This window comes from Rhipicephalus microplus, chromosome 3 (assembly GCF_043290135.1).
Source record: "Rhipicephalus microplus isolate Deutch F79 chromosome 3, USDA_Rmic, whole genome shotgun sequence".
Lineage (NCBI taxonomy): Eukaryota > Metazoa > Arthropoda > Arachnida > Ixodida > Ixodidae > Rhipicephalus > Rhipicephalus microplus.
This window is the reverse complement of record NC_134702.1, coordinates 141,927,865-141,954,068: the sequence shown is the minus strand read 5'-3', so window position 1 is coordinate 141,954,068 and position 26,204 is coordinate 141,927,865. Positions and strand designations below refer to the sequence as shown.

The 26,204-nt window shown below is 43.2% G+C and overlaps 2 protein-coding genes across 2 annotated transcripts in view; both read left to right on the top strand.

Annotated features, from left to right (window-relative positions):
* LOC119185430 (uncharacterized) overlaps nucleotides 1-26,204 on the top strand; it is a 391,205-nt gene that overhangs the window by 346,095 nt on the left and 18,906 nt on the right. The gene's annotated exons all lie outside the window — the stretch shown is intronic.
* Nucleotides 10,178-24,703, top strand: LOC142803957 (uncharacterized). Its single transcript, XM_075890351.1, has 3 exons — nucleotides 10,178-10,316; nucleotides 18,163-18,250; nucleotides 24,433-24,703. The coding sequence occupies exons 1-3, from the start codon at nucleotides 10,276-10,278 to the stop codon at nucleotides 24,610-24,612; spliced, it is 309 nt and encodes a 102-aa protein (XP_075746466.1). The 5' UTR covers nucleotides 10,178-10,275; the 3' UTR covers nucleotides 24,613-24,703.

Here is a 26,204-nt window from a genome sequence, read left to right as displayed (position 1 = left end):
CGAGTTTATGCAGGTCCACGGCCTCGCCACACATGCGACAACGAACTTATGAACGAAAAAAGCATTAACCATGTCTCGCCCGGTCTTATCAACGAGCCTCGATAGCTCTTCCGTTTCATTTAGTAAAGCACTGCATCTACGTTCTTTACAATGCAGGCAGAAAACATACGGAGGCAGCCCTTTCAGAAAATTTCTGTGGTCGGTTATTCGGTCTCTTACAGCGCCCGGTTCGATCGATCTAACGCTTCTCACATAATTGCGAAATGCTATAGGCCATCCCCTTTTCACACTAAACAAACTTGTCCCGGTGTTTGGCTTCACACTCATTTCAGTTTTTTTTCTGTCCACCCTCCACTTTCCTTTTAACCACTATGCAAATGGGACTTAGCTTGTTCCTGGCAGAAAATGTTACGCCAATTTCTAAAGCTACTCTCTACTATTTTCGTGTGGTGAGAAAAAACGTGCACACAAAGAATAATAACGACCAGTCTATCCTTACCTTGAGCCTTCCTCATAGCGTAACCCCTTCCTTCAGTCGCAAACTTCCACAATACTCGTTCACTGAAAACGACCAATGTTTCACAGGGATAACTGAACGATTCTAGTCGATTGACTTGATGGAAAAAGGTATTTTTTATTTAATGTTGGGAAAACTTACGCAAGACGGATACCAGTTAAGATGTGGCCATCCCATCCTCGACCAACTTAGATTGGAGGGACCTGAAGTCCGGAATTGGACTTCAGGTTCCAAAGATGCTTTTCGGGCGTCGGAAAGTAAATCCAGCAGGTATGTGCAATCGTGATTTTTAAGTTGAGGAACTAGATCCATCGGTCCCTAGGAACCTCGAAAGTGAAGCTTGAACCACATTTCTTTATGAAGACACTGAGAACTTTGTCCCTATAGTAATGGCGCTACCACTGTCCTCAACGAAGACAAGATATTCACCCACATACCGCATTCCCTTCAACACAAAGCCATCCTGAACTAATGCAAGGTGGCCGACTAGCTTGCCCAGAATAAGTATGATACGTGCGCAACCCATAGCCTATGCACACGCCCAATCTCTGCTTGTAACCATCACCCTTTCAGGCAACCGTAGTTGAGTCCAAATGCATGGCTAATAATTATAGAAAGGCCCCCACAGAAATGGCACACTCATCTTGGAACCTTTGTTCATCATGTTGCATATAATAAAATAAGTCATCTACATCTACACAAAACACAGATGAGTGTGAGAAAGTTGTGGCCGATAGGAACAGAATCACTTCTCCAGAGTTCTTCACATGGAAGGGGTCCTCGATGTTTAGCGGAGAAAGATGCTTCTACAAAAAACCGGACATTGAGTACTGCCAGGGGCTGCGTTTCGAAAGAATCACTCGAAAGGGGTCAGCTTTCTCGTGTGTTTTAACTGTGAAGAAGAGCTTCAAAACTTCCCCTTCCTTACTCTTGACCCCAGAGCATAACTATTTTAGCTCATTCGAGCGCCATAATATAAGAACCTCTTTCTCGAAGTCGGTTGACTTGTTCATGACTCACCTTATGTTCTTGTTAACGACTTGGATCCCCTTTTCCGACAAGGTGCCTTCTTGCATCACACCTTTATCTGAGACCAAAAGCCTGATTCCTCTAGTGGCCGTTAAAGCAGCTAAACGATTCAGCTTATATTTCATGCCGGGCTTTCCTTTGAACTTGGTGCCGACCTCTGCTCTCTCAGTAATGCTGCTTGAGCTTTCACATTCAGGAACACTGTTAGACACAGAGCGTGCCAAGGCCGAGATATCTGCAGAAGTTGGAGTTGGCTCAATGCAAGACTTGGGACCTAACTTAAGGTTCTTTAAATGTGTTTTTTGGAATGAGGACTCACCAAGCAAAATTTTTTTATTAAACTGATTTATCAGAGCGAAAAAGACGGGACATTTAGAAAGACACACATACACACAGCGATGTTCTGCTTCTGTGTCGAGCACGTAGTCTAGCCTTTCACATTCGCATGAAGCAGCTTCCCGCAGAAGTTCGGCATTACAGCGCTGTGTGTGTGTGCCTTTCTAAATGTCCCGTATTTTTTGCGCTCATAAATCAGGCTAAGGAATCGTGAATTAACTCACTCAAGCGACAGTCTTAGCGAAAACTATTTACCCAAGTGATGATTCAACTCTCTCCTTTAGGGAAGCGTAGGCCAGATAGATTTTCAGAGAAACGCAGTGATGCGGAATCTAGTCTCAAACCGTCCTCAGCACAGGCATGTCCTCCGGAATCCAGCTTTGTCACCGCAGAGTTCTGGAAGCCTATTTTCCTATAGTCTTGCTTCTCTCCACTATTTCGCGTTCGAAGCCCTGCAGAAGCATTTCGTGTGGCTTGATCACGGTAACATCCAAGCGCACAATTACTGGACATTTTCTTAGGAATGCCATGGAATGTTCCGTGCTAGGACCGTTTTTGGCATATGAAGGCTGAAACCTGCCCTGATATGTCCAGTTTTTGAGCGGTTAGATCTAACCGCCAACTTTTAATCATGACCACGTGTTTTTTCATTTGCTTCGTATGTGGGATTTTCTGAAAATAGACTTCAGTTGTTAGTCCGCACCTGTCTGTTCTCTCTTTCTTGTTGGCCGAGTTTTTTTTATCCGAAAATGCCATCGACAATGAATAACCAACTCGCCCAAAGTTCGGTTCGTCTGTTCTGCAAGAGCAACTGCCCCAAAATGGCTCGTTATGGGTCGAGTAATACGTCAAGGTCACCAATAGTTTCCAAGTGTTTCATGACGATGCTTCTGCCGGGCATACTTTGATAGTTATGTTGTGGAAAAAGTTGGCAGATCCCAAATAGAGTGGAGATAAATGATATGCGAAGCGCGAGAAAGAAATGTTGATATGTCAGTTTAAAATTCAGTTATTCGAATTCACGACTGACCTTCACTTTAATATAAACGCTAACGAACAAACTGATTGCCTCTTCCTTGATTTCGCCAAGGCATTCGATACTGTCCCTCATGTCGTTTAATGTCTAAATTGGCCACACTCCGTATTGATTCAATAATCCTGTCTTGGCTACGAAGCTTCCTCTCAACGCGTCAGCAACTTACGGTGATCAACGACGTTTCATCTAACCTTTGCGACGTCACATCCGGTGTTCCCCAAGGCAGTGTAATAGGTCCGTTACTTTTTCTAATATACACTAATGACTTGCCCGATAACCTTTAATCCACAGTTAGGTTGTTCGCTGACGATTGCGCCATATACCGCAACATTAAATGTTTTAATGATCATTCCGCTCTCCAAAATGACCTTGACCTAACCTTCTGGTGGTGCGAAACTTGGCAGATGTCCCTTAACGCCTCTAAAGGCAAGTTAATCTCGTTCACTCGAAAGCATAACAATTCAGCATTTCACTATAAAATAATAACGCCGTTGTGTCAGCTGCACCATCCTACAAATATTTAGGCGTTCACCTTACTTACATCGGATCTAACCTGGACTACGCATATAGCAGCTGTCTCATCGAAAGCATCTCAATCTCTTGGATATCTCCGCAGAAACTTGCGCAACGCTACTTCTAACGTATGCGCATTATTATATATTACGTTCGCCCACAGCTAGAGTATGCATCATCCACGTGGTCACCATATCAAGATTACTTGGTACGTATGTTGGAAGCCATCCAAAATAGGGCAGCGAGATTCATCTCCGGAAAATACGACTATCATTCAAGTATTACCCTAATAAAACAAGACCTTGCATTTCAGTCACTAGAAATACGCCCCAATATTGCTCTTTTGTGTCTGTTTCATAGGTACATTTATAGTAACGAAATTCACTGTTTGCCACTTTATTCTCCTGCGCGCACTTCCCAGCTCATTCACAATGCCCGTAGTTTTATGCGCATTGATGGTCACACGCAGGCATTTAACTTATCATCACTACCTCGAGCCATTGCATATTGGAACGGCCTTCCGGATCAAGTTGTATCCATTTGTAACCGTGAAATTTTTGGTGACAACCTGATTTCGTTGCACTCTAGCATTGTATAACGCTGTTGCACCTTGATTTTTGTAATCTTTTATATATGTATATATTTTTTCATCTGCTTTTCTCCTTTATTGTTATTTCGTTTGTATACTGATGCCCCCCTTACTTAATGCCCTTCAGTGGGCCTGTGAGGTATTTTGAATAAATAAATAAATAAATAAATAAATAAAATCAGCACAACGTTTTAAGGGGGATAAATGATATGCGAAGCACGAATGAGAAATGTTGATATGTCACTTTAAAATCAGCACAACATTACAAGGGGGAGGTAAATGATGCTGTACATGACTTCCGTGTCATGATTTTAATGTTTGGATGCGTCGTTTACCTTCATCATCTATTCGCCCCACGTGATACCAAATTTAATATTTGTGGAGCTAGCGAAACGGCCGCGAGCGCGCTATAAGCGTGGTATGTTGTCATGTCCTTACATGACACGCTGTCAGCATTATCATGTTTGCACCAGTCGTATATTTCGTCATCCATCGACGTCACGTAACAGCAAATTTGGCATATGCCGAGCTAGCGAAACAGCCGCGAGCACATCATCAGCGTTTCATGTATTCATGTTGCAACAGGACCCGCCTGTCGGGATTATCATGATTGGATGTCATTTACCTATGTCGTTCGTACGCGTTGCGTAATACCGCGTTTGGTACATGAAAAGCTAGCGAAACGTCTGCGAGCGCATCATGAAGGTAGCATGTAGTGATGTTGTTACATGACACGCATCAAAGGTTTCGCATGCTTGCACCAGTTTTATACCTTCGTTATCCATTCACGTCCCGTAATAACAATTTCAGTATAAGTGAAGCTAGCGAAACAGTCGCGAGCGCATCAAGAGCGTGATACGTAGTCATGTTGTTACATGACACGCATGTCATGATTTTCATGTTAGGGTCTCTCGCTTGTGTTTGCCATGCAATCATGCCATGTCATACCAGTTTTGAAACATGAAATGTGAACGAAACCATCGCAAGAGCTGCAGAACCCTGAAATGTAAATCATGACATTCATGACACATATATCACAATTTTCATGTTATGTCTAGTCATATATTTACTCCGTACTGTCCTGTTACGCCATACCAAATTTGGTATCTAAACCGTTATTGAAACAGCCAGTCCAGCTAAATGTCGTAGGCCGCTAGATAGATAGACATAGATATGCTATAAGTCGCCGAAGTTCGCTAAGAAATGCTCTGCATTTGAAAACAACCTTGTCTTACCATCTCCACCAGCCGCGTATTCCTGTAAGCGAAGTGCTCTCTGTGGTCTTGCGGCGAAACAGGCTAGAGCTGTTGCGGGAATTGTGTCTTGGAGAAGGAGTCCTTGGGGGTGACGTGTTAGGCACATCTATCACACTCGACGACTCACTGCGCGATGAGAAAGAGATGAGCGACACCATGGTTATATCTCTCAGTTAAATGTTCACAAGAATAGACCTAGGTACACCAATAAAATACAAACGTGTCGCATAAAAAAAGCAATGCTTGATTGCTCTTGTCATCTCATTGCACAATACGCACATAAAAAAAACGTAAGTATGCTGTCTTTTTAGCGCCAGAGATGCGTGTAAGTCTGGGATGGGCTCTGACGTGCAAAAGTATTGTGACGAAGTACGGTGGTGGCATAAATTCTGTGGGTCCGGAGTTGACACGAATACTTTAATCTTGAATGATTCATTTCTAGAAGCCAGCTAAATGTACAAGCTTCCTCGTAGCGTTTTCGGAGTTTTTGGTTATCTCGGGACGTTAGCAGCCGGTTAACGCGACGTCATATGGACACACGCTCTCAGTTGGCTCATATACTAGGTATACATTGTTTACAGCCCTACTTTGTCATGCAATCACAAGCGCATCTTTCATTGTTTCGCATGACTAGAGTGTGCGATGAAATGAAATACATTCGTATGGTGTATTTTTGACTGCTCAAGCAAACGTGTAACCCGTTACAAAAGGAACACACGTTACTGAGTGTATTCGCTCTTTACCACGTAGTGGAACCATATCAAGCTCAAGATTTCACGCGCATATTCGCTGGTGGTTTAAAAGATGCTACCAGCTACGCGTAATGCAGTGCGATATGCGATAGATTTGTTGAGATAAGCCACTCTCAACTTCATCAAATACATCATAGAAATCTCCAATTGAAACTTCTCGAATAACGTTACAGAGCAGAAACTATGCTCTAAGTTGTCGAAGCACGCTCTGGCACAGGCTCTCACTATTGCGTTCTGCTCCTAAAGGTGCAGCCAAGAATGCCCCAATCCCCCCCCCCCCTTTCTTTCTTTGCGATGCAACTGGAATCTGTTCTAAAATTGAACCTGTCATTTATGCGTGTGATCTATACTTATACCATAATTAATGTAATGAATACACAGAACTTTACACAGATGAATCACGCAACACTTCGAATGCGTTGCAAGTTGCATATTAGAGGTACGTTTGCCACTGCTTTAGCTACTGTACACCGATTACAAGCTAAACAGCTGTGAATTGGCCATCCGTACCTCGTTAGTCTTCCCACTCTAACGACCCAAGTGTGGATTTTACGGCAATTACCTTTCTTGCTTATCAGCGTTGGTAGCAGCATGCTTCATGGGATTCCTGCAAAACATTCAAGATGGCCATGTTTGAACGAGGGCACATTAATTTGAACATGACCCTGTGTACAAAGCCGAGCATACTCATACTGCGGAAATGAGACGAGGTTGTTCACGGGCCTTCTGTGTTCTGCAAATTTATATGTCACTTTGGCTTACGCAGAACATTACTGTTATGTGAAGGCACTGCTACGTGCAAAATTGGTGCAGTACGGTGTACCTCACATAAAATGTCAAATGATCAGCTTCAATCAAGATGCATCCAAAAAGAGTGTTTTCTTTTCTCAGCAACGAGAGCAGCCCCTGCGATGGTATAAGCTACATGTGAGAGCACAAGACGATAGCAGTGCCATCAATAAATGAGGTTAGAGGTGTTGTGTTTTTCAAACAGTTTCTGTTTAGCTTGTTTTGTTTAGCTGCATATTTTGAGGTTTTCGAGAAAACCTGACCTGTTGAATGAATCGATCCATTAACCACTTACCTTTTTACGATATAACTTTCTTCTCAAAACGTATTAAGGCAACACACATCACCTATCACCTAAATGCCAAGTTGAATGGCTGCTGAGCAAACTGAAAACGTCAGGTATTCATTTCAATCGAAGTTTATGTGGAACTTACAGTTTCTCTCTTGAATTTACGTGTGGTAAGAATGATGGTGGGAGACAGCAATCATTTACCAAGAGTTCAGTTGCGAAAAAAATTGCTGATAAGCAAAAGTCGTACAAGCCACACATAGCAAGATGTATTGTCCAGGAAGAAATTCTCGCTAAAAAATCAAGCAAGTCCACCAATTCAGTCTTGATCTGTTCCATCGCTCTAATGTCGTAGCAAGTGTAGTCATTGTGGAAACCACATTTGTAGCTTCACATCGCTGGCACCAGCACCTCTACTGCGTTTGTTGCTTGACTGTTAACATATATATCCTTAGAAGTTACGAACAATGTGTTATAAGCCCATACCGCGCGTGTGGAGATCTACATACTCGCTGGATTGGACGCGAACTTCTTCGTGGGGCTTCAGTGCACTGAAAAACAACAGCAACTCTTTGCTACAATCACTTACACGGAGATCGCTGCATTGCTGTTAAGTAAGAGCATCATTTAGGAGCGGCATGCTGGCTTTCTGTGTAAAAAACTCAGGATCCACGTGACAACTACCAACTATTTGCAAATACCTAAAATCATGCGCTCTATGAAGGATCCACCGAGCTTCACCCGAATTCGCAAAACTCGAGATCTTCCCAAGCTCTAGCCACACCCCCTGATGAACGAGCCACCGGTACGAAAAAGCCAAATCAACCCACCAGCGCGCTGCGTTTCATTGATTACGTTGCAACCATTGATCGTGTGAAAGGCTGTCGACTAAGTTGGGCGGTGTTTTCAAACCAGAGGCATCTTCTTTCATTTGTTTGTCGTTCCACTGAGTGCAGAATCGCACCCATGCTATAAAAACATCAGAAACATTTCGTGATGGAATTTTCAGAGGCACAGAGTGTTACAATTTATTTTGAAGTTTTATTGCCTGCACTAAGTGTGTTTTAGAATAATCAGCATGGTGGCCTGTGACATCAGCACCACCTTAGCGTCTTACAACATCGCAATCGCAGCTAAATCCGAGGCCACGTGATTATGGTCAGCCAGTACATTCTAGCGCGCTGCTCGGCCGATGCGCGTCGTCTGTGTCGTCATAGCCCGCTAGCCCCCGAGCACTTGTGGCCGGCTATATAGCTGTAGAAAAATTCCAGCGGACTTACGTCACGAAAATGCGGTGGCGCTGTCTTGGTAGGCAAAAGACGCTCTGCCTACAGAAGTTTCTGCTGGGTTTTCAATGGTGCATGTGGTGTTTTCAGTCGAGCAACGAGAAAAAAAAAGGTATGTCGACGAGCTGCGTCGTGGTTGGATGTGAGTTGCGTCTCACAACTTGGTTTTGTTTATTGGCACACATCGCAGCCCTCAGCGCTTATGGCGGAAGTTACGTGCGGACGTCGCTATAATTTGACGCATAATCTCGAGATCGGCCTACCTGTGTTTACAAACCTGGAATGGGTCAATAGAGGCGAAGCTCCTAAAGTCGTGAGTCTGTCCCTCCTAGCTCGTGGTACGTGACCACCTACTTCGATGACTGACTCGGCAGGTGTAGATGGACGGACGGACGGACGGACGGACGGACGGACGGACGGACGGACGGACAGACGGACAGACAGACAGACAGACAGACAGAGAGATGAATGAATTACGGTTTACCAATAAAACCCTCCGAAGCTTCGCCCCACTCATCATCATTTACTACGTGGATATGCTGTGATTTTTTTTAGTTGGAAAGTATACATCGCTAGTTATGACTGAACATGCTATGACCAAGCTAACTAGATCAAGTCATGGTAAGGTCGAGGTAATTAGGTCTTATCTTATGAATCAAGTGCTTATGAAGTGCTTATGAAGCCATGTAAAGCTATAACCGGGCTAGCTAAATCATGCTAGTTGATGAGCTAACTAAACTATGCTAACTAACACGACATTAGTACACAAACTAAAACAATGCTAATTCAATCTCACTAATATGACGACAATTAGTATCCTGCTAATCAGGATTACGTTTAATAGTACCATACTGATCATGACCTTGCAAATTGCGCCCGAGATAATTGTGTTTTATTGAAGCTTTATTAATTAAGACAAGACAGCTCAGTGTAATGGTCGTTAAGCCTCAGTCAATTAGTGCATTAAATTTTAGATGGAGCTGATGTGGTCGTCACGTCGAAGCCGACCACGCATATTAGTAGACGACCAACTTAAGAAAGTGCAAGTATCTAGGTTATCACAAGCTCCTTGGTTGCTCTAGCCTTGCACAAGTAGTGTAAGCTCACCAAATTATATTACATGCAAAGCTGCCGCGTAGCGTTCACCGCATCATACGCTTGACAGTCACACCGGCACCATCACAGTCACGAGTTGAACTCGGGCCTTTTCAGAATCAACGAGTTTGTATCCGAGTTCACGCGTCAATCAGTCTGATTGACAGACGTCCGTGGTGAAGATCGGGTACGCCCACCACGTTTGCTCCTGCCGAGCAGCAGTGCTCCCGTCGAGCGGCTCGATTAATGTATCAGCTTTATCGCGTAGACTATGCACAAACGCAGGCAGAAGTAGAAGAGTTATCACCACGCGGCCGTGATGTCTCGCATTCAATTTTACCGAACTCACGACGTATCTAATCACAGCCGCGTTGCCACCACGATGTGTGCGCCCTGGTGACCACCTGTCCTTATATTCATCTGAAATATTAAATACAAGCGGAACGAGCAGAACTAGAGTGCTGTATATGCAGCCTTGCTGCCTTCGAGAGTGGAAATTTCTATGCTGCAAGTGGAACGAAAGAACCTATCTGAAACACGACAAACGCCCACGAACACGCCTGGGGGAAGTGCGTGTTGAGTTGGCAAAAAGACAGCACGACAATCACGCTGACGTCGCTGCACTGTTAAAATGTTGACTGAGTGGCGCCGCTGACGTAATCGAACGCGGTGTTTCATTATTAACTGCCACAGAAAACCCGCATCTTTCCAACGCCCGTGCGCCACGCGTGTTCCTGTAGTCATTTCTGCCAACGCTGCTGTCCCGCGCTCCGCACTGTCCTCATGCCATGGCCACCACGAGCGAGCTCGGAGCTAACTCGTATGCCGGGTAAGCTCAGGGAATCCTGCTTAGCACCCCATGTACTTGTTTTGTGAGCACCAACAGTTCTGATCTTCTTGCGATTCATAGCTTTTGCAACCACGTCCAAATCTGTGTAGAGCATGAGGAGCAGGTGGTCTTGTTTCGTGGGGCGACACTTTGTGGTAGTTGCGGGTACGGAAATAGTTTGCTCAGGAGCATGCGGGATCCCTAACACAGGCATACCTGCTACGCATGTGTGGCAACGTCGGGCACTCTTGTTTAATCACAGATACACTCAGAATCGGGCGCATGTGGCGTCTACGGAATGAAGTGTTGGAGCTGACAACACGCGCCTGGCGGTTTAAGAAGAGACCACGCACGCTTTCTGGCTGTTTTGATATACGCAGTTAGATGAAAAGTGAAAACGTCGGGCTATCTGCACCGCCGAGAAAACAAAGGTGCTTACTAACATCATTTTCGTTTCAAGCATTATGCGCAGATTCACGCATATGAGGCCATGCATGCTCCTGGGCGCACCAAGACGGAGCCCGCAAGTGCCCCAACGCGCCGCCCCACAAAGAAAAGCCAGCTACTCGAGTGCTCTAGGCAGGGCCGGATTAACAGTACAAATGGCCTGGTTAAAATATCAAGGGGGCACCTCTCCCTCCCCTCCCGCTCCCTTTCTTCCCACTTTGTCATCTGGGGTAATGCTTCAGACATGATGGTTTTTTGTTTACCTGCAAAGAACACAAGCCATATTTATTCGAACCCTCTCCGGAGATCCTCACCTTTGTACTAAGCTCAAGCAATTTGGATGACGGTCTGCTGGCTACCAAATAGCGGATGTATGTTGTAGATAATTCATGTGCACAACCTTTACCAAGTGACGGTCTCTTAAGTTTCCCTATGTAACCACTTTTGTGTATAGGAAACCTTACGACTGCACTGACCTCATATGATCGGAACAATTGTTATATTGAACATCGTAAAGTTTGATCAGCGCCAACAAAGTGGCCCTTGCTTAAAGATGGAGACATTTTTAACATAATTTGCAAGTGTGAGTGGTGTATTTAGGAGGCCACCACGCAGGGCGAGTAGAAACTATCCTTTGCCATTGCGTGAGTCCTCTCGTGATCACCTCTCATGACATTCGTGCGAAGTAGGCATTCACTTCTCAACGACCTTATTTAACAAAACCACTGCCGTAGAAGAGAAGAACATGGCTTGTTTTCTACAATGCTCGCGTTAATAAACGCAGTCTAATTTGGAGAAAAGAAGCCTGACATAGCCGTGACCTACAGCATGCCAAGAAAGTCTCAGTGTACGATATCCAAAAATCATGGCACCGCATATGCCAAGGCAGCACACAGGCTTCCCGCGAGCTACGAGCCGTCAAGCGGCTCCTTTCATCGTTAGCGAAGTTTTTTCTTACCATCTGCTCAAGTCTGCAGCGCTGTTTTATTTTTGGTCACCCACTACTCACGGCTGCATGTACCCCACTTCCCCAACTGCATACGTACTGAAAAATCCCCAGTAATTGCTGTAAGCGAGCTTCGTTTTATTATTGTCATGTATTGCTAAGAAGCCCACCTGAAAGCCCAATGGGCCATCGCGAATGAGGCATGTTCTTCGAAAGTCCTATTTCGAATTATATGATACTTCGAACTCATCACTGTATTTTTTGTGAGTTAAATGTATGCTGGTTAGAGTGTAGAATAAAAATGGTGCTGTTGAAGTTTCGGTAAGGAGATCAGTTGTTACTTTGCAAATGAAAAGGAGGTACACATTCAAGTTGCAATCCTTGTACGTCAGTATTAAATAATGCATCACATCTTCGCATGTATGCCATGTTAGGTTATTGAAAGAAATCTGTCAATTTAGCATGCAGCACAACACTCTCCCATATTACTAAAACATGGACGCATACTTCCCAAAAACGTCTTAATATCGGCTAAGAAAAATCCCAAATGAATTCACTTGTTGACTAATGCTTAGAGTATATGTTCAAAAAATTGACAGCTCGTTTTCTAGTGTGGACTCATCGATTTCAAAATATTTTCTCGAATCGGTTCTCAATTTTTTTCTGCTAGAATTGGTTGTATATTGATTGCCTCGAGTTTTAATATAACTTTACAGATAGCTCCTACGGTTTTTCTTCCAATGCGTAACTGAGTCCTTTACGCATACTTTCTTTGATAGGAATGATATAAGCTAATTATTCTTCTACTTGAATAATCATGCAGTACCTTCAACATACTCAATCTCGCGCAGTGGAAATCGAACTGTGACGATGCCAATGTTTACATCAAAGACAAACTAAGGTTGTACATGCATTATGTTTGCCCTGATATGTTGCATGGCACTGGCAGCAGAGGGGCATAGACGTCACAGAAATTACCTTTTATGTTTTTCACTGCTGGCGCCGGTTTTCTTTGTGCGATTCCCGCAAAAGTGTAAAACTATACGTGGTTAGCTGCTACAGAAACACCATTTCTACTGTAGGGTAGCCAACCGAGCCAAGCTTGGTTAACCTCCCTGCCTTTCCTCTCTATTTATCTCTCTCTTATCTATACCATTTCTACTGACAAGCCACATATGTGGCCTCATACTCACTCGCTAGAGGGGATGTGAGTCGGCTCAGGTGGCTCTGGTGTACTGCAAGAAAGAAGAAAACAGTTAACAGTTTGTCTTTGGGGCTAAACAAGTAACACCTCAGCACGTTTACTTCTAAGCAAAGCAACGGCACTGCCTTCACTATAGCCAAAGTGACTGCTAGCAATTCAAATGGTATTGCAAACCACCACGTCCTATTCAAATTTGTTGAAGAAAATTTGCGTTTCTCAGCCCTGCAGTCACCAGTGGCAACAATTTCGAATGAGTTGGTTGGCCATAGAAAATGGCTCGTGTTTATGTGACACCACTTTGAGAGAGTTGAAGGAAATAATAATTGAAATAGTGACCCGTGTACGTAATTACACTATATCAACAGTTCACCCAACATCACATAATAGTGCCCACAGAAAACGTGAAAACACTAGCATACTACAACACGCCCCCATTCTACCTAATACAGTGAAGTAGAATTTTGGAAAACCTCTAAAATTTTGAGAATTACGAAGAAGCTGCGATTGATATGCCTGTTTTGTTGGTTGTAATATTGTGAGTGAATATATTGAAAATTGTGGTGCCAGAATGTTTTGGGGTCTAAGCGATATCTAAGTCCACAGCATTCCGAGCATTTTATTGTGAATATGAAAACGTAAAATTTTGTACTAAGGACAAACTACGAGTTTCTATGTATCATTTTAACACCAGTGTTCTGCAATACATTAGTGTGCAACAAGCGTAGACATGAAATAATAGTCTTTTTTTACGCCGCTGATGCCAGCATCCTTAGGGCGATTCCACCGAGGACGTATATTCAATAACATGGCAAGTAAAAAAAAAACTGAGGAAGGCGGCCAGTAAAGGAAAATAATTGTGTGTGTGGGGGGGGGGTGAATTTGCTCGAAGGAGTCATTGCTATTGAGAGATTATTAAAAGAGGCCTTCTTTTTTCAAAGCAGTTTAACCTAGGCTGAGTGTAAGTATGGTGAGTTCATTGTGTGTCCGCAGCATGTTTTCAACCTGGCCACTTATGGTTGAGCACACTTACTCGCTGGCGATGACAGGAGGTTGATCATCGGGCTCGGTTGTACTGCAAAGAAGAAAATTAACCGGGCTTTTTGTCATCATGGCTCGCAGGCACATGAATGAAGCGCCGTTGTACTTTGCCAGGAGCAACGACAGTTCTGCACAATGAGCTGTACTACTATAGAGTTCAGGGGAAATATGAGATTGCCAGCTTATATATAACTAAAACTATATATAACTTATATATAACTTATATATAACTGAAGAGCTTATATATAACTGAACATATGTAGGGGCTTTTTTATGTAATGTGCTCACGATGAAATAAGGTTGAATTTTCGAGCAGGATCTCACTAGAAGCTTCAGCTATAAAAAAGTAAAAAAAATAAAACTAGAAAGTGTATGACTCTGTACCTCAGCAATGAAATACATCATGATAGTTGTGTAACAAACCGAAATATTTCATAAAAACTATTAAAACACTCATTATACAGCGCTCTAAATACACCAGTAGCTTGCAAGTGTATTGCCACGCTCGTGTATCTGAATGCGTCCACTTCGGTAAACTTGTGCTTTCCATGTTCAGTTTCCGTTGGCACAAAGATCCAATATGCCGACTCTTCTGCGAAGTTCTCCCGCAGCCCCTTTAGAAGAGTTCGCTTGTTTTTCTTGTCTTAGCCTCGTTCACCCTAGCAGCAGCAACATTCTCATACTGTCGCAGTCTGGGCGGTTGTGATGCAGTCCTGGTGTTCTTCGCTGTCATCTTGAAGTCACTGTGCAAGACGGAAGTGGTAGACATCCCATGGGCCTCCTGGCACGCCTTCCTTCAGGTGTGTCGCGAACACTGGACTCATGTTGCGCCCCTTTCTCGCGGTCTTCTACCTCAAGTCGCAGATGGTCCAACGGCTGCTGTAGCTCAATCTCTGGTGATTGTGTCTCGTTGGGCTTTTCTTATAAGCTCTGCCTTTTGTAGTGTTCCACCACAACGCAATTGGGGATCACCTTGGTCAAAATCTCAAGAAGTATCGCGGCGTCTGAAAGCTCCGATCGTCCAAGAGCCTTGAGACCTGTCACGTCTATGGTCACAGTATGTGGGAGGTTTCTCATGGCGGCCATGTCAGTGGAACATCGTATGGGCTTGAGGGTTCTGAGGTTTTCCAAATACTCCTGCTCGATAATTCTCGTGTGGCCGAAGTGGTTGGTAAGGCTACTAATGAAATCTGCATATGAATAGTCCGTCACCTGAATTGATGTGTGATTGAAATGTCAGACAAAACCAGCATGTAACTTGCATTAACTCTTTCACAAAAACTCAAGTCAGGATGGCTGCATGCAGCAGAAGTTTTCACATAGTCGTGAACAAATATTCCTTGATGAGGCAATTTTTCTGCAAGCATAGTAGAGTACCTAGTACTTTGAATTGCAATCAATTCTTCTGAATACATCACCTTCCCCTTGTACTCTAAATCATGTGCGCGGTTTCTCAGTACAAAGGAAACCACAACGCTTGCGGGAACTACATTATGCTGTAACTTATCGAAATTTTCGTGGCGAGGCAACTTTGCGCTCCTACTTAAGTTTTAAAATAACTGAATATCCCATCCCAAATTACTAAGTACTCGGTGTAATGTGTGTCATTGTCTTTTTCCTAAACAAACGTCATATTTCTGCATTTTCATGTGCATGAGGAACAGCGTATTCATCTCCTCTACTAGCTTACGGAATGTGCTATGAAGTTGTCTGCTTTTCTGAACGCGAGAAACAAGTACTTGATGTCGTGTGTGTCACTGTTTTTTCTTAAACAAACGTCATGTTTCGTATCTTTATGTGTATGAGGGATAACGTATTTATCTTTCCTGCTAGCCTACACAATGTGCTATGAAGGTATGTACTTTTCTGAACACAAGAAACAGCAGTGACTGTTTATTACCATCACTTTTATCATTTAAAGAATGAGCGAGACTTTCTTTACGCAATAAATCTAATCAAGTACGTTATTCTCCGTTCCACATTACATTCACGCTTACAGGGCCTTCTGTGCGTCATTGGCATGGTCTTGCGCTTTCTGTGAGGCCGGTGATTCGACTCCTTCAGCGGTGCTGCAGATACGGCTGCCTCTGCGGCTTCTTAGCCTCGATGAAGCAAAACCGTCAGTAGTTGTCGGTCGATCAGAGTGGAGCCTCAATGAGTGAACTTGAGGCTCACGAGTCGCGCCACGTGCGTCGTTCTTGCAAGCTTCGGTGACATCCATAGCCACGGAAGTGTGTTGCCTGCACGCATAGAAGGCAGTGTACCGTCACACTTGATGTAGCTTCAAAGTTCATGCGCATTGAACTCATGGTTGTCGTGTTCGCGGAAGCGAGACACGCGCGCCACACCCTTTTGCAGCACCCACGAAAGAAAGAGGGAACGAACAGCCTTGTCTTTTGAACGCTTCGTCGAATCATCAATTCCTTTGCACCTTCTTTGTGATGTCATCGCTTAGAGACAGGATTCATGCACTTCTACCCGATTTCCTTTACATTTTCCTCGAACTCTCGTACAAATAAATCGAACATCGTACGTGATTATGCGCTGCGGTGTGCCAAGCAAAACACACAGCACGTGACTCGTGAGACTCGTGTGTTTAGACTATAGCGTGTTATTGCATATCAAGTGTGAGTTGATTGCCTTCGTAGAACTGCTGAGGTAATCACTCGAATATCCTGAGCCTCTCACGTTAGAACGCTTTGTTTGCAAAAAAGTGCCAGGTTCGAGTTATTAGATGATTCCCCTCCCCCCCCCCCCCCTCAGCTCTCGTAATCACTCTACTCGAGCATAACCATCTGTTTTATGGGAAGCGTTGTTTAAGCACGGAACTACACGAGTAATCACCGAGTTGAAGTTGTAGCCATGACATCCTATTATCTTCGGAATATATTTTGCAACGATGGCTCACTCACTATAATAAACTGAATACGTATAACAGAAGAAACAATATTGCATTAAGGACCCTTATAGGTATATTAGGTGTACAGTAAGCAGCTGCGGCATGGCAGGAGATCTCATGTTGTTTATTCGTAGCAATGCTCATCAAAACAAGCCGTAGTCACAGGTTCTTTCACTATTTCAATAATGCAAAAAGAATGTCAAGCTACATGTTCTGTTTCGAATCTTTTTTAAACAAGCGTTGCTCAAGTTTTTATTTGTTAAAGACAGTGAAACAAATATTTGTGACCTGCAGGCTCTTCTTGTCCCCATGGCGAGCTTTGAGTTAACCATAGGTTTTGTTTTCATGCTTTCACAGATTTTGAACAATAGCGGTAATTGTATTTGATGACTCACATTCCCTGCCTCCCAAGTAAGTATGTCGAGTTAATATGCCAGCTGAATGGTTTTTCTGAACAACAATCATTCGCGGTGATAACTATTAGAGAATGTGTGCACCCTTTCTGTACATTGAGTTCCAAATACGTTTGTATTACTCATAGTGATGTGGAACAAAAGTCGAGAAGTCCTTATGCAGTTACAAGAAAATAAACGAAGATATAATAAATGTATCATTTCTTTGAGGTGAATCTTTTCAATAATGTTCTCACTTTCTAGTGTTTAGCAGAAAATTTACTACCTTCGGACCCCACGGATTCGTGGTTACTTCAGTTGTTTGAAAGATGACCGCCTTCCATGACTGGTCTAGACTTACGGCACCGGAGATACCTGCTCATTGTTTGAATAACTGCTAAATAGGTTTGATAAAAGATTTCTTATCCTTGTCTGTCAAGCAAATCATTTCCCTATCTTACTTATACTACTGTAATTTCAGCACGACTCTCTTGTGAAACTGATATTGAAGATAGACCTACTCCACGTTAACTTCGAAAAGGTGCACCTGCTTGCGTGGCACGTAACCATTCCAATCAAGCTGTAAATGGGTAAAAACTAATCCCTGATTTTTCGAATGAGGGTGATGGCTCTCGGAAAGACTACACAAATAATTGGCAGGGCGTTCCTAAATAAAAAAATTAGACCATTTAACCTCAACGTGGCTGGAAAAAAATAAAGCCATTGAGCAAAGGCGATTAAGGTGACTGCAGTACTGGCTTGTTTTTAGTGTTTCTTTGTTTTTGGGTATGAATCGTCGAATGGCTTAATTCGAGGTGCTGCGGCTGTTTGGCCCCATGATAATACTGCTTAAGCTGTAGTAATCCCACAACAATTTTTTGTCCTGCATAATAAATGGTGTTTCTTCACCTCTGTGCAAGGCCTACTGAGACTACCCTGACGCCAGCTGCATTCCTGCTACGCTCATACGCAATCAGTGAAGCACTCATGAAAAGTTCTTCTGGGTTGGTAAGTATATAAGCTGTAATTTGAATAGTGAAATAAGACACTCAAGAGTAAACAGATAGAACTCACAAATTTAGCTTGCCGCTGCAACAGCACTGGAAGTATCCTGCAGGCCAACAAGTGATCTTCTTCTTCCTCTAAATGGAGCGAGCTTTTCATGGAAGACAAGCAGCGCGTGAAGGGCAATTTATGATGATGATGTGGATTCCAGTAACGTAGGGGCAGGCGTCAATAATGGTGTGGTGATAAACATGACTTGAGAGAGACAACGGGAAAGGAGACATCTATAGCCACGGCAAAAAAAAAACCCCTCTAATGCACATACCACGACTTAGAAAGCTAGGTGTCGCTATCCAGATAACACTGTTTTGGTAGTAAAAATCCAATGAACGTGTTAATGACAGTGTTTGAGAAAAAGTACTGGAAAAATGTGCGCAGCTTGTACTTGAGGCGGAAGACTGGAGCCAACAGCGGTACTATAGTGTTCAACCTATATTTAGGTGTTTGCTGATGATGCCAAGCTTTCGCTGGAGATGATAGGTGTTCGCTAGTAGCACAAAGTGTGACTAGACTTGGCTATCGTTTTCCATTTTCGGTCGATTCCCCACCCTACACAAGTTTCACGTGGTTTTGGCGGAAACTTCTGACCTCACTCTCTGTAGCGTGTTCAGTGCCAAAATACGCTGATTCATGTTCTTGGCTTGTATATATCAGGTGACCAAGTCTTACACAGCTTTATTCACGTGATTATCTGTTACGTGGTGTTTCGAGGCCTTAGTCACGTGACAGAGTCCTCACATATAGTTATTGTAGTTCACACCGGCAAAATAGGCACACGTCTCGTGAGAGTGAAGCAGATGATGAAAAAGACCTCCAGGTCTGTGTTGAAAGGATGGCCCAGTTACAAAGAATGCTGTAAGAGCGGCTCTTCTGAAACAGTTCATAAACACTCTTTGGGTAAGAAATCGATCGTTGGAGGAAAACATCTGGTCAGGAACAGACATGAAGATAATTACAGCAGCAACTTTTTGGATAACTACTACGAGGACACTTGCAGAGTACCCACTACGCCACAAATCACCAAACCATTGCGAAAGCAATGATGTTGCCAGCGACACATAATGGGTCGGAGCAAAAGTGGCCCTCACCCTGAAAAATAAAGGGATCACGCGTTTTTTTTTTCGTTGGAAATTCACCTCTTCACTTTGTTTTCTTTTTTTACGTAAGTTATTATAAACTTTGGTAATATATATATCGTCATTTTACATCGTTATTATACATTTCAAAGGTAAGGAAGATCTTTTTCATTTTTCACGTAAAAGAAACATGCATAAAGTACTAGAGAATATTTCAGAAATTTTTATGTAGCTCAAAAGAACAATTATTCGAATATATTTTGTGAAATAAGGAAAAGAAATATTTGAAAGCCAGCAGGCTATATTCTAGAGTTTTTGGTGTCCACCGATTCGGGCGAATTTAGGGGGACAAAACCGCAGGTCTTCAGAGGACTCTGTTTGCAAACAGTGAAAGGGTCTATGGTAGTAAGCCCGCAAGGTAAACGTAAGAAATTAGGCGTGTATCGTCACGATTTGGACAAGCCCCGCGAGGAAAGGCGAGTACATTAGAGAGAGTGTAGCAAACAAGGTTACGGGGACGTTGGAGGCGGCGGTAGAAAAGCGCAAAGCCTAGTGAAGCGAGGAGTGCCAAGACAAGGAACTAGTAGGGAGAGATGGGTAAGTTGGCGCAAATTCGTGTATGAAAAAAAAACGCAACAAATAATCCACAGCACACGGGCAAGAAGAAAAAAAACTAGATCCGAGGAGCTTGCTTGTCGCCCTGTCTCCTTTGTGCATATATGTTGTGATTAATATCGCCCTTATTTTCAAAGCTAAGGCAAGGACTCTGCTCGGCCAAGTCAAGAGGAGGGCGAAGAAGAGAAGAAATTATTAAGTGTAATAAAATTTCGAGGCGGATTTTAAACTCCGATGCTGATTCCCCTAACCCCACGTCTGACCAGGCGCGCTAGTTCACAGGAAAAAGAGAAAAAGATACACGGAGGGTGTGAAAGACAGAAAAAAAAAGATTCAGACAGGTACAAATAAAGAAATATAAAGAAAGAGGAATAAAGCAGCTCATGGCCATGTATGGTGTAGTATATCAAAGAGGTGTGGCGGCCGGGTTTGCTGACCGCTAGTGCGACCCGCTTTCGGCAGCAATAGGGACAAAACACCATCCCGTGAGCAGGTTGGTTGGACGGCGGTATCTAAGCCGCAAAACCGGGAGATGTACTGTCTAAATCGAGACGTCTGGTCACCTTATTCACGACATCCCCGGTGTACGGCCAAAAGGGGATGTCTGGATGTTTTGTGTAATTCGTTTCGTTGGAGTGCGTTGCGTCTGATGCTGTCCAAGCTTGTGAAAGCTTCGTGAAACAACAATGACGCTGTTTAAGAAACTAAAAAAAGCGAAGAGGGGGGGGGGGGGGTCACTGGTCGCCACACTTGAGCTGATCAAGTATAGCCGAAATGAACAGTCCGCTGCGAAATATATCAAGAAGAAATTCGCCAGCCTGCTGATGTAATTTATTTCTTATTTCTTCGTGTGGGTTAAGCTGAAACACTAATATCAGTGCGTCGCATGTCGCATTGGCAGCGTCGGCCGGGTCAATTAAAAAAAAAATCTGCGGTGGCGCATAACCCTAGCATACGAGTATGTGCCAGAGGTCTGTGGAGGAAAGACTTTGACGTCGTGCGTGACGAGATTTTCATGTTAAGTGGGCTACAAGCAGCTTGTCTACGCCGCTTGGCCTGTGGACCTTCACCACCCCAGGCTGCTAAAGTTCCAGCAACGGACATACAAGTGGTCCTAATCATGGCTTCATCATGGTAAATGGAGAAGGCTACAGTGCACATGAAGCAATATTCTCGTGGTTATAATGTTTGTTTTACACTATATATATAAATGATAAATAGTGAACAACAATGAGTACCACTCATTTATTGTTGCTTCTAGTGTAAGAATGGCACTTCGAACATTGCCTACTGTGGTATTACTTTGAGTACCTGCCGTTTATTCAAGTTTGTATTAGACACCACAATTGTAACTACATTGTTTTTGCATGCCCTTCCTCTGTAAGGTATGTTGTATTACCACATTGTAATGTTTTGTGCTCTGTTGCTTCTGTTATATTTTGTGTTTTCTTTTCTCACCCTCCTTACTCAATGACCCTAAGGAAACCTGTAACGTAACGTGAATAATAAATAAAAAAATAAAAATATTTGAGCATGCTCACTTTTATTACGATGTCGAGAGATATGGCCGTAGTCATGGGTAACTCCTGGACTTCGTGAAGGAATCATGGTTCCAAATTTTTGTGTTGTGTGTATTAAAGCTGCACGGGTACCTAACGCAAGAAAAAACAAAAGTTCTCTATAATGTCATTTTGCTTCAGAATATACTTTAATGAACACAGCTTTTAGCAGATGATAACAATTTATGCTTTCTTGACACACCTACAGCACAGTGGAATTTTAAGAAATTGCTTATCTGTACGGAACCCTGAGTCATCAATGAATTACGCCACTGGAAAAAAGGAGTAAATTTACGAGCTTCATGGGATTAGTCATTACGCTCATATTCCTGTATATAATGAAAAACACATCAGCCGACCTTTACCTTCAACTTTTATATCTCTCACAGCAACGCATTTAAGTGTACACACCGAAGTAGTAGATCATTCCTGCAATCACCTCACTACGTCAGACGCAATTCTGGAGGAAGCACTTATTAATGCCTCAGATACGGGTGCTCAGTTAATATATTGCACTTTCAGATACCTTCCTAACAGTTTCGTCGGTGGAAATTTATTGCGACGTCATGGGGAATAAAGACTAATCTTTTTAATATTTAGCTCGACAACGTTGTATAAAAGGCGATCCTGTTAGCGGGAAGACCACAAGATTTTGTTGCTGATTTGAAAGCGACCAATAGTAAGTGCACTAGTTTCCTTGAAAATTTTTGGGTGTTATTGTTAGATACGCCAGTCTTTTTCAAGCACAGTGCCCACGCAGTGATACACAACATCTGTACGTTTAGTACAACGAATCGTATTGGCAAAAGGCTGTTGTAACAGTGCTACACGCTAAGAATCTTTGTTGTTGAAAACTAATGTTCATTTTCATGTAGGTCTGCGATACAAAATTAAGCCCTAGAACAACACCTCATATGGCAGGAACGAAAGTACGTGTATGATAATTCCAATACCACAGTGTTTTCATTCAAAGATGCTGTAAATTTCGAAGAATTGATTTGCAAGTTTACTATGTTTTATTATATTTTGTACACCATGCTAGTTAAACTGTTTCCACTTAAACAAGCTGCCCCTGATTTAGTTCACTCATTTATGCCTCTCTAATAAACTTCACAGCTGATACTAATAAATTCATATAACGCAGTTGGCATAATCTAAAATTTTGGCATAATTTATTTTAAATTTTGAGACTAAAGGCTTGCGAAAAAACACCAACACGTAAAAATTTGCAGCCATGCAGAATTTGATGACTGAATACTTTTTCGTACAGGAACTCTCCAAGGCGAAAATGAACGCCAAAAGCTTTCTGATTGCCTTCATGGTCTGCGCTATCTTAGTGGCAGGTTGGTATGGCGACCTCAATGCATCGCATAGTTTTTTTGCTATGATCTTTGTACAAATGGGCGGAATAAAAAAAATTTCAATATAGTCACTAAAACTAAGCAAACATTTTCGGTCATGATTCGTCCTATAGACACGTAAAAGGCAGAAAGCTACAGTAATAATGATCTTCTATGAACCTGCTTATAAATGTTTACTTCAAGCTGTATAAATATCTTGATAGCGAATGAATTTTCACTTCGATGCAACTATCATTGCTTACCGCGCCAAAATTTCTCTTTGAGCACTATGCATTGCTGTCTATTTGAGCATGCATGCTGATTTCCATTGCTGAATCGAAATAACCAATGGTCCCCAAAGGTTGAATTTCCAATATTTAATCTGTCAGATAACTAATCAGCGTAGCTAGGTGCAAGTTATTTCCAGAAGTTGTAAAGGTATCAGTTAATTTTGTTCTACCTATGGCCATCTAAAGGCCATGATACGTAATATAAGGAATACAGTATTCGTGTTTAAAAAGATGAATACAAGGAAATTGGAAATGCTTGCAAGTATATTGAACATAACTTTATTGTGATACAGCTATTACAGTCGTACCAGTGGCTGTGTTGCTTAATGTAGTACTAACGATCACGTATGATTCGCTATACACAGGCGATTGAAGGATATAGGTGGCGAAATCAGTTTGCGATTTAAACTGTGCTTTGTAATGAAGCGGTAGGCTTAGCACAGCACCATACAGCATACCGAGATTCTCCACACTGGCAGATTATCCTGCAAATGGGACTACGACACTAGCAACGCTGTGTACCTACATTTCGTCTGACTTAACGTATAACGTAGTACTATGTTGCGATGATCGCTTAGTGGGTAAGACATAGCTCTACTAAGCGCTAGGATGAACTCTCAAAACAAGACTTCGACGGTCGCACTTGCATTTGGGTGAAATGTATTAGCATCGGCGTACTCAATACTTGGCTACGATAAAATTTTCGCGCTCGTCAGAATTATACGATGACACATACTGCAGTGTTTCGCCTAATTATTTGATCGATACAGCATGCCATACCCTAAGTTTTATTGATGAGTAGCATAAGAGAAACAACGGCTGCAGGAACAAAAAGGTATAGTCAACCACAGCTATCAACTTTGTCTCTCGAATTTTCTGCTTATTGCGGTAAAAAAAAACAGATCGTCAATCTACACTCGTAGAATACTGATTACACATTGTAAAGGTTGTCACTGCGAGATATTTCAAGACAGAGCACTTTTTCTTGAACACCCAAACGGCTTCTGTGCAACTGGCAGCCCTTAATGCAGTAAACCACAACAGCATCTGTGCTGCAGTACTGTCACAAGATGTGTATTTCTATTCGCATTGTTCATTCATGTGTGCAGCGTAGGTGCTAATGCACATGATGCACAAATCTTCTCGCACAAACACGAACAAGGTGGTGTACTTTCAAATATTGACGCGTATCTTATTTCTGCCAATAAATTCGTTTTTCCGAAACTCTTTGTTCACTCAATGCAGGTGCCGCTGCGTGCGGTGGTGAAGGCCGCTCGGAGTCCGGCCGTTGCGGTGGAAGCGAGGGGCGCAGCGATCATGGAACAGTGGAAGCGCGCCAGGAAAGCGAAACATCTGGCCGCTGCGGTGGAAGTTCCGGGCGTTGCGTTGGCTAATTACACGCCAAAAAAACATCTTCAGCACTAAACTCTGACTATGTGGTGGTAGGTTTGCAGGTAATGTAGGAGCTCGACGCAGCTTGAAATGAATACACGCAAAATAAAGATGCCTATTTTCATTTGTGCAGTTTATTGCTCACCATTGACAACAATTACACTAGCACTGAAGACTACAGACACGAGCGTACAACAGTGAACAATGTTTATTGGGAGAGAGGCTTTTTATTGCCTCTGGAGGGTATGCGCATACAACGAGTGCAGTGTCAATATATGCACCAATGAAGATGCATCAGCCTTCTTTCCCCCTTAGGCTTGGTAGTGATCTGGCTGACGTCGGCTTGTGATGGATCGACATAACACTTTTTTGCCGGGATCAAACTCTTTATTGCTACCTGTTTGTCACCACTAACATCATTTCCAAGCTTTTTGTAATCCATATTGAACAGTTATCCTCGTCTGGCACACCTGGGCTCTGGGGCTCATTTCTTCAGGTCCCAGGTGCCTCTTGCTTGACTTCTGCTTCAATGGTGGCGCATTCTTCACTGTTGGTTCTCCTGGCTCTCAGCTGGTCGTAATACTGGCGATGATGTTCGCAATCTGTGGCCTTGATAGTTTTTATGCGGTGGCCTTCGGGGGCCTGTACAACACCAGCCTTCAACCTGTTTCCTGTCCCGCGGTGGTTCCGGTACCAGTCTCTCCCACTTGTTAAGTGGTTCTGGAGTGCTCAGTATCTGCGTGAGGAAATGTGTTACATGACACGAAGTTATCCAACTTGCATCGAGGCTCGAAACAAAGCAGCATGAACTCTGGTGTTTTCCCGCTGGGCTGGGCAGTGTGGAAATACTGCAAGAAAATTCAGTCTAATTAGCCCACTACAGTGGCACTTGCGTTCTTGCACAGGCCAAGTTCAATCGTTCGCACTGCCCTCTCTGCTAAACCGATGGACAGCGGATGGTATTGTGCGGTGCAAAACTAAGGAATTTTGTTTTCATTCATGAACGACTAAAATCGCACGCTAGTGTACTGTGGTCCATTATCGGAAACCATGGCTCAGGGCAAGCCAATCCTACTAAACATTGATTGTAAGGCTCTGACAGATCGTCCCGCGCTGGCTATTTTCACAGAGCTCACCTCTATTCACTTCGTGTGCGAGTCCACCGCAATGAGCAAATTTTGTCCGTCCATCTGGCCGGAATGTTCTATACGTGTATCCTTAACCATATTTCCTTATTTACCGGCCATGACACAGGCTCCGTTGAAGGTGGCATGCTGCTACTCTGCGTACATACAGGGCAAGTGTTGATCACATGTTCAATGTCCCAATCCAGTCCAGGATACCAAAATATTGACGGCGCCAACTTCTTGATCGCTGTTGTGCCCTGATGAGTCTCACGCAGCATGCGTGTTGCAGCATTCCGGCCGGGGTCTGAAATGATCACTCCATGGCCACAGTAGACAATGTTATCAGTGCACACAAGCTCGTGTCTTTTGTAAAAAGAATGAACGTAAGTGTGGATCTAACTTCGGCAGTTTCCTCGGCCAGCCATCACGAATGTAGACAGTGACTTGCTTGAGAGCGCTATCTGCTTTTGTGCCCCAGGCCAAATCACTAGACGACAT